This window comes from Gouania willdenowi, chromosome 7 (assembly GCF_900634775.1).
Source record: "Gouania willdenowi chromosome 7, fGouWil2.1, whole genome shotgun sequence".
NCBI classification, from domain to species: Eukaryota; Metazoa; Chordata; class Actinopteri; order Blenniiformes; family Gobiesocidae; genus Gouania; species Gouania willdenowi.
The window spans coordinates 34,186,941-34,201,487 of NC_041050.1; the positions used below are offsets into that span (position 1 = coordinate 34,186,941).

General features: G+C 35.6%; 1 protein-coding gene across 1 annotated transcript; it reads left to right on the forward strand.

Annotated features, from left to right (window-relative positions):
• Positions 1-2,440: 2,440 nt before the first annotated feature.
• pigt (phosphatidylinositol glycan anchor biosynthesis, class T) lies at positions 2,441-14,547 on the forward strand. The gene is made up of 11 exons (XM_028453980.1): positions 2,441-2,763; positions 3,790-3,967; positions 5,338-5,465; positions 6,265-6,365; positions 6,461-6,635; positions 6,730-6,827; positions 8,267-8,423; positions 9,796-9,996; positions 11,924-12,089; positions 12,972-13,055; positions 13,138-14,547. The coding sequence occupies exons 1-11, from the start codon at positions 2,463-2,465 to the stop codon at positions 13,385-13,387; spliced, it is 1,839 nt and encodes a 612-aa protein (XP_028309781.1). The 5' UTR covers positions 2,441-2,462; the 3' UTR covers positions 13,388-14,547.

Consider the following 14,547-nt stretch of genomic DNA (forward strand, 5'->3'; position numbering starts at 1 on the left):
AGCAACAGTGCGCCGAATAACATCACCCTGTAGTACACTACATTCTACTGTGTTTACAGTGGTTTGGAATCACAGTAAAAGGCCGATGATGAGCATAAACCATCATCATCATCATCGCTTCAGTCACAGGCTGCGCAGGCGCAGACGTGACATGTCAGACGGAGTCAAGCCAGCGCAGCAATTGGCTAAATTAATTGAAAATTGACACCATTGCCTGCAAGGCAAATTTATTTGTATAGCACATTTCATACACATTTGGCAAAACTCAATGTGCTTTATATGATAAAACATTCAATTGTTTAAAATCAATAAGAACATTTAAGATCATCAGTAAAATCAATTAAAATCACCAACAAACACATTACATAAACAACATGACCAAAAATCTCTCAATCATACGCAGGAGAAAAAAAATGCCTTTAACTTTGATTTAAAAATGTTCACATGTGATGCTGACTTCAGCGCTGCTGCAGTTTGTTCGATTTCTTTGCAGCATAACAACTAAAAGCAGCATCACCATGTTTACTGTGAACTCTGGGCTCCACTATCTGACCTGTGTCCATAGATCTGAGAGACCTGCTGGGTTCAGACCTGACTAACATGTCACTGATGTATTCTGGACCAAACCCATTCACAGATTTATACACCAGCAGCAGAACTTTAAAGTCTATTCTGAGGCTGACTGGGAGCCAGTGTAAAGACTTTAAAACTGGAGTAATGTGTTCTGACCTCTTTGTTCTGGTTAAGACCCGAGCTGCAGCGTTCTGAACCAGCTGTAGCTGTTTGATGCTCTTTTGGGGGATTCCTGTCAGAAGACCATTACAATAGTCCAGTCTGCTGGAGATAAAAGCATGGACCAGTTTCTCCTGATCTTTCTGAGTCATGAAACCTTTCACTCTGGAGATGTTCTTTAGGTGGTAGAAGCTGTTTTTGTGATAGATTTGATCTGACTGCTGAATGTAAGATCTGAGCCAAGGTTTTTGACTTGGTCTTTAGCTGTAATTGGTTGATTTATTAACATAGGCTGAAGTGACTCAGAATAAAGGAGCGTTTAGGTGATAATGGTGGATACACATTCCATTTGATAAATTATTTATTTAAAGATTAGAATTCTGACTTCTTTGTAAACTCTTAATCTCGATGATCTACCTTATTTTTGATTTCTTTTACACAATGCCTCTTTATTGTAATGTTTTCTTTTCTATATTGCTGTTGTTTATGATGTCATGATTTATGCACTTGTTTTTACTGTTACTGCAAGCGTAAATGTGCTGTGCATAACATTCAATAAAAGAAGATGGTAGAGAAAAAGACAAATATAGGCTATATTATATTATATGGTAGGGTTTGTGTTATAATAAGCTGTTGGTAAAAAAAACAAGCTAACAATAGGTTGTAATAAGCTGTGAACAATATAAATAATAAAATAAATTACTGCGTGCGTTTCTTTTTTTTTTTTGTACATTAGAAATTTATGGCAATGCTAGATACATTTTTTTTCTCTAGAAGTAGTTTTTGATCGTGCATTGTTACAAATGGAATCCAGGGTTCGTGCACAAAGTGACAAGATGTGTGCCACCTCAGATTTTTTTTATACTTTTTTATTTATTTATTTACATTTTATTTATATATAGGTTCAGAAAAAAAACAAACAAAACAAAGCACTGTCTCAAAGAGAGCATATAAACCTCCAAGGAATGCTACACATTTGTTTTATTCTGATCTGTTCATTTCTTGATCAAAATAAAAATTTGGCTTCAAATAAACCATTTTGCAAGTCAGTGCAAAAATGTTTTGTATGAAAGTTTTTTTAAACTATCCCCAAATTTTAAAGCCTTTGAAGTTGATTATAAAAATACATTTAATTGAAAACATTACAAAACGGAAGAGCTATAAAACTGTCCAAAGTTCTAAAGTTGTATGTTGAATAACCCCTGTTGTTTTTTTGTTTTGTTTTGCTGCTGGATATGTGGATTGGATTTTCATTGTTGATGCCTGATTGTTTTTCACTTTCTTTTTTGAAAGATCTACACTGGTGTGGTGTTTGTAAATGAATGTTAAAATACTTTGTTTTCAATAAAGAATTTATAGATAAACAATAACAACAGCTTCTTGATTTTACACTGTGCTTGGTAGATGGCTCACTGTACTATACTTGTATTTATCAGTAATATATTTGTGCATTTGTAATATATTCTCCTGGAGGTGTGCACTTTTATTTAATCCCTATTTAATTATGTAAATGTTTCTTTCTATGTTTTAGTGTTAATTTTTTCACTCAAAATATTCTGGAACATCTGTTAAAATAAGAAAGAAAAGAAAAGAAAAAAAATCATTTTCCCACCAATGATAAATAAAGCTTAAAAAAAAAAAAAAAAAAAAAAAAAAAAGTTCTAGGCAGAAGCACCCCATTGGCTGGTTTTAAGAGTGACGCAACAACACGGAAGTGTATCCATTCAGAAATGGCTTCCTACTGGAATCGCAATCCGATCCGTGTGTTTGTTTTCCTCATACTGACTGTGTTTGTGGTGGTCCGGAGTAATATTCCTTCGACACCGGGGGAAGGAGCGGAGGAGAGGCGGTGGGAAGCGTCCCAAGTTGGGGACGTGGACCCAGGCATGAGTGTAGCCCCGCCGCATCCACACACAAACACTGACAGCTTCCAGGAGGAGCTGGTGGTCAGGCCCCTGCACTCTGGGGACATCTACGCTAGTTTCCAGTTCCGCACCGTGTGGGAGGCAGACTTCAGCAGAGGAAACAAAGGTTAATTCACTGACTTCTTCATAGTTTATCACGTGGATGATAACCATTCATTTCATCTGTCAGTAGTGGAAAGATGAAGATAAAGATAAAGATAAAGAGATGGTTTCTTCTAGAGATGGGCGATATGGACCAAAATTAATATTTCGATATTTGTTCTCAAAATGGAACACAGCCACATTTATTAACAAACAGCTGCACAATATGTGCCACTTTTGGCTTCTTTTCCTATAAGGGACAGCACGTGTGAGTGAGGTCTGTAGTGTGGCTTATTTAGGGGAAGGTCTGTGTTAGGACGCACTCAGAAATCCAACTGTTCTTTTCATGTTGTTCTGAGAAGTAATGAAAGCAGCGACTCCTAAAATGAGTATTTTAATACAAAATAAGCTACAAAATAAAATTATATTGATATAGGCATCACTATTATAAATTTTCAATATCGCCTAAATGGAAAACTCAAAATATCTTGAGTGCATGTTCTTTAACCTTGTGTCATCGCCTGAAAGGTCTAATAATTGGTTAAAAAATAAATAAAACGTAGCTAAAAATATGCATTATAATGAAGTTCACCTTTTCCTAGGGCACCGAGTGACCTTAAACCGGCTCAGTCTGGAACAAAGAATACATTTGGCCCTTACTGTTATATATTTCCAAATTTTATTCAGACTATTGAATAAATTAAAAAAAAATATTCAAATTATATATAATTAAAATTGTCAAATTAATATTTTTCCAATACACATCACACACTGTAAATAACATTTAAAAAAATATAAATCTAGTTAAAATGCAGTATAAAATATATCTGAGGTGGCTTGGCTAATCAGTTTTTAATTAAATACAAATTATAAGAGAAAAAAAAATGTCTCTGGGGTCTGTGGACATTTGTGATATCAAAATAGGGGTCACGGCCTGAAAAAGGTTGGGAACCTCTGCTTTAAGCCATCCACAGGAAGCTGACTTGATGTGCAACCATGTCCTTGTCCAGACCTCTTAAGAAGTGTGTTGTTGCCCCTCCCTCCCTTGCAGTGTCCCACTACCAGCTGTTTCCCAAGTCTTTGGGTCAGGTCATCTCCAAGTTCTCTGTGCGGGAGCTGCACATCTCATTCACACAGGGCTACTGGAGGACCATGCAGTGGGGTCAGCCCTTTCTACCGTCCCCCCCTGGGGCTGAGCTCTGGGTTTGGTTCCAGGACTCTGTCACAGAGTGAGTCCAACCTGCAAAAACATTTTATTTAAATTTTTTTTATGATTATTTGCATAGGTGTAAAGAGTACTGATATATCCTACTCAAGTAGAAGTACTGTTACTTGATTGAAATTGAACTCAAGTACAAGTAAGTCATACATAAAATTCTCGTTACTTTCACCCCCCACGTTTATTTTTGGTAATAAATCTTGCCATGGTTTCTCTGCATACAGTAAACATCTCACATGTATAAACAATGAAACATAATAAAAAGGAAGAGACCAAATCTTCCACAATTGGAACTTAATTTATTTTCCACAAAGGCATCTGTAAAAAATAAAAGGTTTATCAAAACGTACAATTTATTTTTTTTAAAAATAAAATAACATCAATGAATTCAATTCAAAATAAGAAAAAAATTTCTCAGACTCTAAGTATAGCTACATTTATGAACTCTAAAACTGAGAAAATAACCTCATTTTAATGCTTTTTTGGCACCGTGCATTACAGTTAATTGTCTGTATGTGATGCATTTCATTCTTGTCTGGTCATTTTCTTTTTTTTTTGGACTTTCACAATGTCCGTTGATCATTTTAAAATAAAAATAAAAAACTATAATTTACTCAGTTATAGTTGGGTGTAGAAATCTAAGGAATGACTTTAATTCTTATTAAACATACTTAAATACAAGTAAAATTGCTGATTTAGAAATATGCTCAAAAAAGTACAAGTACCCGTAAAAGCAACTAAATTACAGTAACGTGTGTAATCCTTTATTTTGTCTTTCACCTCTGATTATTTGTGACTAGAATAGCAATAAGTAAACCATTCTGATTATTAATTAGTTGACTGTATACAAACATCATGCAACTATAGGGCTGGATGATATGGAACAAAACACGTATCTCAATATTTTTTTCTGAAAATGGTGATGTACAATATCAATTTGAATATCTTTAAGTTAATAAGGTCTTTTTTAAACATTGAGTTTGCTGATTAACAAACAGCTGCACAATATGTCACTTCATACTTTTTCTCCTCTAAGGGGCAGCACGTGTGAGTGAGTTCTGTAGTGTGGGTTAGGACGCACTCAGTGATCATCTAACTAAGCTTTAAATGTTCTGAGAAGTAGAGGAAGAAACAACTCCTTAAACGAGTATTTTAATACTAAATAAGATATAAAAACAAACGTACTTATCAATATGGGCGTTATTGTAATTTTCTTTATCGCCAAAAAAGAAAACTCTATATGTTGCCCAGCTCTATTCAACTATAATGAATGCATATTAAGGACATACTTTTTTGTGATATTATAAGCTAACTTTCTTTGTTTTATTTATTTATTTTTTAATAATTTGTTATATTCCTGTACCGTGTTTATTTCCACAGTGTGGATGGCACATGGAAAGAGCTGACCAATGTGCTGTCTGGTATTTTTTGTGCTTCTTTGAACTTCATTGACTCCACCAACACCGTCCAGCCCAGCGCTGCCTTTAAACCTCTGGGAGTTGGAAATGGTAAGAGTTATTAACAGTTAATATTCTATATTCTACTGCTCTATTGGCAGGGCCAATACTGCTCTATTCTACTAGTATTCTACTGCTCTATTGGCAGGGCCAATAGAGCAGTAGAATACAGAATGTACTGTATTCTAAACGTTCCTTTAGAATATAGTACATTGTTCACACTCTCCCTGGTAGAGAAGAGACCACTGAGGCTAAACTCTTATTTTATCATTGCTGGAAACTTGACAAAATAAAAACTTCCAATTCCAAGCACTTTGTTTCAGTTTTTAGGTCAGATTTGCGTTTTTCAAACTAACATCAGTGTAATAATTATGTCACAATATGGATGGTTTGTTCAGATCAAGAGTGCAGGAGTCAGGGTTGGGGTCAATTACATTTTTCAGTTACAATAACGTTTTCAATTACCCATGTTCAATTACAATTCAATTATGATTACAGTGACTGGCATTTTTTCAATTACAATTGAACTACAATTAATTTTTATCCTCAGAAAGCCAATTACAATTACTTTCTCAACTACTAAAGTTAAATTACAATTAATCACAATTACTGAGCCTGAAATAAATAACCTCATAAAAGTTAACATTCTGTTAGCATCTCTTATAACAGGTCCTAAGTCATCTGTAAAAACAAATATCTATCATCTAATTTCTTTCCTATCTATTGGTTACTTTGTTAAGCTTCCTAATCAATAAAAATATAGGTTTTTAATATTTTTTTTAAAGTAATGATAAGATGCTCTGTCATACCTTTTGAGTGATTTTTTTTATTTTTTTATTTTGTGTTAAAGTGACAGACCACCGCTTCCTGCGCTACGCTACCCTCCCACGTGAAATCGTTTGCACAGAAAATTTGACGCCCTGGAAGAAACTGTTGCCCTGCGGATCCAAGGTGAACTTCAACACGCTTGTCTCTGTAACCTTCACACCTGGAACTTGAGTGTTCTTTGTTTTTTCCAAAAGAATTCTAACTGTGTTGTCCTGCAGGCTGGTCTGGCTGTCCTGCTAAAGTCTGAGAAGCTGTTCCACAGCAGTTTTCATTCTCAAGCGGTCCACATCAGACCCATCTGTCAGGACCAGCGCTGTAAAAGCACATCGTTGGAGCTGAGGCAGACTCTGAATGCTGTGTTTGACCTGCACACCTCTGGACAGGCTAAACGCGGTGAGAAAAAGTTGCTCTTTCCAACATTTCTGATGCTTTGTTTGAGTTCAGATGAAGCCTCTGAGGTTTCTCATCATCTCCACTCTCTCCACAGAGTGGTCTCTGTTCAAGATGTTCTCCCGGACTTTGACTGAAGCTTGTCCTCTGGCCTCTTCCAGTAAAATATACATTGACATCACAGATAACTCTCAGGTGGGGCATCCTCATTTTGGAATTTATTTATTTATTATGTGTTTATTTTTTTATTTTTTTTATTTACTTTTTATTCCTTTTATGAAAATGCAAAGAAACGTAGATTCCCCATTTACATCAAAATAATATCACAGTCCAAATGTAATATTTTAATGATTAGAAAGGAGCAGTAGAAGAACACAATTTTTTTCTATTTTTGCCCCTTACCTTAATCAATACTTAATGTATGACCCCACCAACCTTCCCCCATTAATACACACAATTTTAACTATTTTCCAATAACCCAAAAATGACAAATCAAAATTTACAAATCACCCTATAAGTCAACTTTCTAAAGCAGTGTTTCTCAAATTGGGGTACGTAATGGCACTACAGGGGGTACATGATAAGAGAGAGTGGAAAATTAACAAATAAAGTGTCAGTCTTGGTCCCACCCCAGGTGTGAGATTACCAGAAACGATAAAAACTATAGAAATAAATCTATTCAGGAAGCACTAAATCAGGGTTTTTCAACCTTGGGGTCAGGACCCCATGTGGGATCACCTGGAGTTTAAATGGGGCCGCCTGAAATTTCTGGAAAATGTAAATAAATTTAAAAAAAATTTCTAATCATTATTAAAACACGCTATCGTAAACAACTGTATTTCTACGCTCACTTTTTGAAATATAAAACCAGTTAAACTTAAATTAGACATGATCAAAACTAATTCTAAAAAAAAAATGTCTTTGGAATAGCCAGAAATTCTTGATATCAAAATGGGGTCACAAGCCAAAAAAGGTTGGGAACCACTGCACTAAATACTGTTTGTTTTTTTCCCACTTATTTACAAAATGAAATTATTTTAATGTGTGTTATCACTCATTCATTCCATCATTATGCTCTATAGTTAAATGTTGTAGTTGGACAAAGCGGGTACTTGGATTCAGAAATAAGACAAAAGGAGGGACTTAAGCCAAAAAAGTTTTTTCGTCATCATACATTTTTGTAAATTGACAAATATTTGTACAAACCTTCAAATCATTTTTGTTAAGCATTCCATAACCTTACACTGACAACAGACCAGCACATTAGTCTTAAAGTAGTATGAGCTACTTAATGTTTTAAATCAGATTTCCTCCTGTGATCATCATTCTCACTTACAAATCATCTTTGAACACTCTGGCAGTGTTCTGCTTTTGGATTTAAAGATAAAAACTAATGTTTGGAGTTAAATAGGGTCTTTATATTTTAATAACCCTGATTTGATAAATAAGGAATTGGTTTGGTTTCTAAAATCAACTTTGTAAATAAGTGAAATATGGCAAGATAATAGAACAATATAACATTCTCAAAATATTGAAGGTAAGACATGCTTGGCTTTGTTCAAAATAAAATGTTTTAGACACTTGTGGAGATCAGTGACTGGCTTATTAAGCCGGGTTTGATTTGTTTTTTCCAGGGAGAGCAGTTTGAGCTCAGCCCAGCCTCTTCCCTCCTGAGTCAGGCCGTGGTGCTCGGAGACCGACGGACATTTTCTGTCTACGATCTGACTGATCAGGCCACGTTTGGTAGCACTCGCTCACTGAACCTCCTTATCCGCTTGAAATCCACTGACGGTGAGGGAACTGTGTTGTCTAAGTGTGAGACATGTCTGTCAAAGAGATGACACACAGGGGTTTGCTGTAATCTTCTACTTTCCTCATGTTCTTGTTCTTCTGCAGTTTTCAGTCTTTTCTGTTGTCAGTATTTAACCCTTTCATGAAGTTTCTCCTTTTGATAAAAAATGGCAATATCCCATTGGTGCATTTCTGGAGATATTTTACTAATAATTTTAGAATTAGGCAAAGAAAATGAAAAATCTTTAATCTAACTTTTTATTAAATAATACTGTATGATTTTTCATCCTTGGGGTCAGGACACCATTTACATTTAATTTATATTTTTTATTATAGGGATAGTGCATATTAATATACGTTTCTGTAAATATGACAGAATTAGCATAATGGCTATTTGTCATCTGTAGTCCCTGGAGCAGTGTTGGGGTTCAGTGCCTTGATCAAGGGCACCTCGGCAGTGCTCAAGAAGTACCCTGGCACCTCTCCAGCTACCAGGAGTTTAAATGGGGTTGCCTGAAATGTCTAGTAATTAATAAAAAGCAAATGCTGATTAGAAATATTATTTTGAATTTTTTGAAATGATTATTCTTTTTCAAATTAAAACAACACTCAACTATACTGTATTACAGGTAAAGGTGCTATGATTAGTGACAAGTTGTGCTCGCTTAGATATTTTTTGAACTGCATTTTGTTGTTATTATTATTATTGACTGTATTTAGAAGTATAGTAGAAACAAAAAGAAATTCTCGGTCACGATCCAAAAAAGGCTTTCAAACATGATAAGCAGAAAACTAAGTGACATCTTTCTGGTTATTTAAACATGATCAGATTCAGTTTATTATAAACTACGGTTTAGTGTCTCCATAGTGGTAAATAAGCAATAGGTTAGACTAGGTCCTCATTTAAAGACGTATAAAGAAAATCAACGTTATTAAGTGTCCATGTAATACAATCGATGGATGATAAAACCTTCAACCTCATCAAATGATGAAAAACCAAAATTAGAACTCAGGAATTCACAAGTTTACTGGAAATACTACATTATTATTATGTTATTATTTTTAAAGATATTTTTTCAAATAATTTGATTATAATTAAATTAAATGTAAAATGAAAATGTATTATATGTTTAAATGTAATAAATGAAAAGAGGAAAAATAAACATAAAAAGGCGGCATGTCCCCCCCCCCCCCCCCCCCCCCCCCCCCACATTTTTATTCCTCTTGAGGTTTTAAAAGCTGTGTATTTCTTTTGAAAGAATGTAAAGGTTCATGAAAGCAAACTCAAGTGTAAACATGCATTTTTGTCACATTATACAGTACAGTGTTCTCCTTCTGGTTGACTCATTAAACCCTGACTTCCCGCCTGCAGGGGACATGCTGCGCCCTCTGCTCCACGCTGAGCGATACGTGGCTGGATACGGGCTGCAGACGGGAGAGATCCACACAGTCATGTATAACCACCACCCGTACAGGTCCTTCCCAGTGCTGCTGCTGGACTCTGTGCCATGGTACCTACGCCTCTACATTCACACACTCACAGTCACCAGCAAGGGAAAGGAAAACAAGCCCAGTGAGTAATGTATTTTTATTTTTTCTTCAGGATGAAAATAATATTAAAGCCTTGAAAAAAGGTTACTTTTTGACAAGGAAGAATAATAAGAATTATGTAATAAACAAATCTAATGAATAACATAATAATGACTAAAATAGTATTTATAATTTATTTAGATTGTGTTACTTTAAAGAATCACCACTCTTTGTTTTTTAATTGATCAATCAATCAATCAACTTTATTTGTCCCCAATAGGGGCGATTCAGAGTGCGGAAGACATGGGGAGCATAAAAAACATACAATAAAACACATAATAGTTCATAGTACATAAAAACATGTAGCAGTGCAATTTGACCCATTAAAAACAAAAGTTGACATGAAAACAGTGAAGAAAATATAGATATTAATCCAGCAAATAAATGGATCTATTAACTCATCACACTCGTCGGGTTAATAGATTAATAGACGATTGTGATGACTATCTTATTTTACTGTAATTAAAGAGGTAGATGGCAGAAGGGATAAAGGAGTGTTTGTATCTGTTGGTTTTGATCGTTGTTTGTATCCTTTCTATGATGTTCTTTGCCGAGGATTGAAAGGTATAGTCTGCAGTCCTGTTCAAAAACTATTTTTGTTCTACTGGGTGAAACGGTCCTTCCATCCTGACAGTAGTCAATAAATTAAAGCTGCAGTATGTACATTTTTTTGGGTGTCGTTTGGTCTATAATCCTCAATCACCTTTGAGCTTATTGTAATTCAAAGTCTTCTTCTTCTCTTGGCTTTATATTTAGGCTTTAAAAATCCATGAGTGTAACACTAGATTTCAGTCAATCAAAGATCTTCCTAAAAACAGTGCTTCATGAGCTTTTTTGGGCATAACTGCTGGCTGCTCGACTAAAGTCAATGCGCATTCACATACCATCGGTAGTAAAAGAACAAGAATAATAGAATAATAATAATGCATTTTATTTGAGGTGCCTTTCATGGTACCAAGGTCACCACACATTCACAGATAAGAACAAGATAAAAAACATACAAACCATAAAATGTACAAAAAAAAATCAAGGTGGACAATGATGGAAGAGACAGTTGATCAGAGGGAGTAGGTGAGTGTAAACAGTTTAGTGGAGAGTGAGGTGGATGGAAGAGGATGATCTGAATGGAGAGGTAAGGGGGGGGATTGTAGATGGCCTTAAAGGTAAGTAGTAATATTTTGTAGTTGATCCGATGTGTTATTGGTAGCCAGTGGAGCTGCTGCAGGATGGGTGCGAATGACGGACATTCCAGCAGAAGTACACGGCAAAGCAAGCGGAAAAGGGAGACCGACAAGGAGGAGCAACAGTCTAAAGGCACAAAGGTGTTGTTTCTAAACAAGTCTCAGGATTCTACATACTGCAGCTTTAAGTGTTCAGAAAAGGGAAGGAAAAGAATCAGAGCTCTGTAGCAGCTGCAATCCTGTAAAAACTCTGACCACTCCTTGCCATTTGGTCCAAACGAAAAGAACCAATCAGGTGTCTCGTCCTGCCCCCAAGCTGTCCCTCCCTTCTCCTCGCGTACACACTCATCACAAGACACCGTTGCTGGAAATATTCAAAAGACGCATCGGAACGTCCTGAGAAGTGATGCAGAGGTTATCTTTCGATTGGACAGCAGGTAATTATTTATTTTGCTTGAATTCAGATTTGTGTTCACGGTTGTGGGGGTGTGGCTTAGGATGGAGCACTGACGGGAGGAGAATAAGCATAGAGGAGATTCAACTATGACATTGCAGACTATACCTTTACCAGCTTAGGTCAGGGTTCTGCCTTTAGCCACCAGAGGGAGCACATAAGCCATGTTTCGCATTTCTTTTTTTTTTTTACTTTTCTCATCTGTACTTGTTCCAAATGCAACTATTTACCAAGTGTAATGCAGTGTATCATTCTTCTCCTCTGTTCCTCTGCAGGCTACATTCACTATCAGCCGTCAAAGGACCGACTGAGGCCTCACCTGCTGGAGATGTTGGTCCAGCTTCCTCCCAACTCTGCGACTGAGGTTACCGTGGAATTTGAGAGAGCCCTCCTCAAATGGACCGAATACACACCAGACCCCAACCACGGCTTTTATGTCGGGTAATGCTCTAAAAATCCTTCTTTTTTTTTGCAGTGTACTTATGGCCTTTGATGATTATGGATTTGATTTTTGCAGGAAAGATTTAGTAGTCCAAATTTCATCCAAATAAATAAATCAGTAATTACAGCTGGGCAATATGTCGAGGCTCAAGATATAAAAAAATTTTCTATTTTGCCGATTTAGAAAATTACACCTATATGGATATTTCAATATTTTTTTCATAGCTTATTTTGTATTAAAATACTCAGAACATAAAAATGACAGTTAGATGATCCCAGTCCCATTGTGTGTTTTTTAGTCCTTTGGTGTATTTTGTTGTCCTATGTATTTTTGTTGTTGTTTTGTGTATTTCTTGGTAAATTTGGATGTCTTTCTGACTCGTCTTCTGTATTTTTTGGTATGTTGTTCTTGGATTTTTGTTGTCCCATTGTGTATTTTTTCTTATTTTGTGTCTTTTGTTTATTTTTGTTCTTTTACGTATTTTTGTTGTCTCAGTGTCTGTTTTCTCTTCATTTGTGTATTTGTCTTGTTCTTTTGTGTATTTATTTGTTCGTTTGTTTGTATGTTTTTGTATGTTTTTTGTGTATTGTTGTTGGTCTTTTACATAGTTTTTTTGTTTTTCTGTGTTTTTTTTATTTTGTGCTTTTACTTTCGGGGCCGCCAGTTGCCCATAAGTTAATCTTAAAGCACCGTGATCTATTTTAGCCTTTGTGGCAGTTTGTATCAGCAAATTTAACTGAGAATTTTTTTTCTGGTAAGACTTTATTTGAATTTAATTTATCGAGATTTATATCCTATATTGCCATTTTGAGAAAAATATTGAAATATGAATTTTGGTCCATATTGCCCAGCCCTATCAGTAATACTTGTTTTCATTGCAGTTCTTCAGTCATCAGCTCTCTTGTACCAAGCACTGTTGCCACTAATACCAGCATCACTCAGGAACAACCCCTATTCAGCAGTTTGTGAGTTTGATTTTCTTCTGCTTGTTACCTTTTGGTGTTTCTTCTCATCTTGGTGTGAACCATCTCTCCCATTTCTCTCTAGTTTTCCCTGTAAAGAGGAGTTGAGCTACTTTGTTCGGGTCTACACAGAGCCGTTACTTGTCAACCTGCCTACTCCAGACTTCAGTATGCCTTATAACGTCATCTGTTTGACGTGCACTGTTGTTGCCGTGGGTTACGGCTCTTTGTACAACCTGCTAACCCGGAGCTTCCAGATTGAGGAGCCCAGCCCAGGACTGGCCAAACGAATAGCTAATGTCATTCGAAGGATGAGGGGCGTGCCACCATTGTGAAACAGTGCATGAATGTGAAGAAGGACTGAGTCTAACACTGGTTTGTATGAGTGTATTAGTTTTTTTTTTAAATGTTCTTTTCTCAGCTGGATTTCTTTATTTTTACACATTGAAGAGGACAGATGATCTTTTTTGAAAGATGGTTTTCTGCTCAGGCATGCGTTTCATTAAATTAAAATGTTTTGGTTTGTATTTCTTTAATTTTTCTTTTGTTAAATGTAAACTCTTCACTTTATTCAGTAACACAGTGGCCATACTAGCACGACGCAGGTATGATTACAACACAGATTATACAAACTGCCTCCTTTCACCAGATAAAGATTACTTATGAAGGTTTGCAACATAGAGTAAAACCCTTGTATTCACCATCATTCTTCAGAAGTTTTTAAAAAATGTTTAAAGCCCTTTTTTTTCCAAGATCCATACATGTTTAAATTAACACAGACTTCATTGTATTTCTGCCCTGAATTAAACAGAATACAATATTATATTTTAAACAGTCATAGAAAAAAGAAGTTTATTTTGTTACTTTTCTTTTTCACAGAATGTGCATAAGTTGTCACAGCCACGTTATTACAGTCTATGTAGTGTGACCAGCAGGTGGTGCTGTTCCCTAAAGGTAAAATGAGGAGTAGTTACTTGCTACTTTACAACTTATTTCAACCTCTTATTTGTCTTCCACTCCAATATTATCATGAAATGATAGCGACTTATTAATCTCACAACGGGGGAAAATAGAAGCAGAGTATACATAAAAAAACCAACATTTAACAATATACATTTAACCCAGGAATTCAGGACAAGTGTACACGAGTATAATTCCAAGTAGTATTTAACAAGAAAAATCAATAATCAATATTGCGCATGATATTGGTACGGCTAATAATGCTGTTCTGTATAGATTTCATATAGTGCTTTTTCATAGTCACTAAAAGTGCATATGAATATGTAGTGAGTACAGTTTTGCGTAAGCCATCAGATAATTTTGCACAAGATAAAAACAGTTTTGTATGTAGAAAAAAAAAGTGCTTTGATTTTCCCAAAATGATCAATATGAATCAGAATCAGTTGGGGCAGTTACTTAGTTCTCTCTCATTTCCCTTTGCACGTTACTTGGTTTTGCACACTGCTTGTTTACGGAATAAAATTGTTTTGACTAA

What these genes read in the sequence shown, in the direction of transcription:
- pigt (XM_028453980.1), top strand. Translation starts at nt 2,463, where the DNA reads ATGGCTTCCTACTGGAATCGCAATCCGATCCGTGTGTTTGTTTTCCTC. An exon ending in CCGCTTGAAATCCACTGACG is followed by an intron (nt 8,424 to 9,795) that starts GTGAGGGAACTG and finishes TCCCGCCTGCAG; the next exon opens with GGGACATGCTGCGCCCTCTG. An exon ending in AACCACGGCTTTTATGTCGG is followed by an intron (nt 12,090 to 12,971) that starts GTAATGCTCTAA and finishes TTTTCATTGCAG; the next exon opens with TTCTTCAGTCATCAGCTCTC.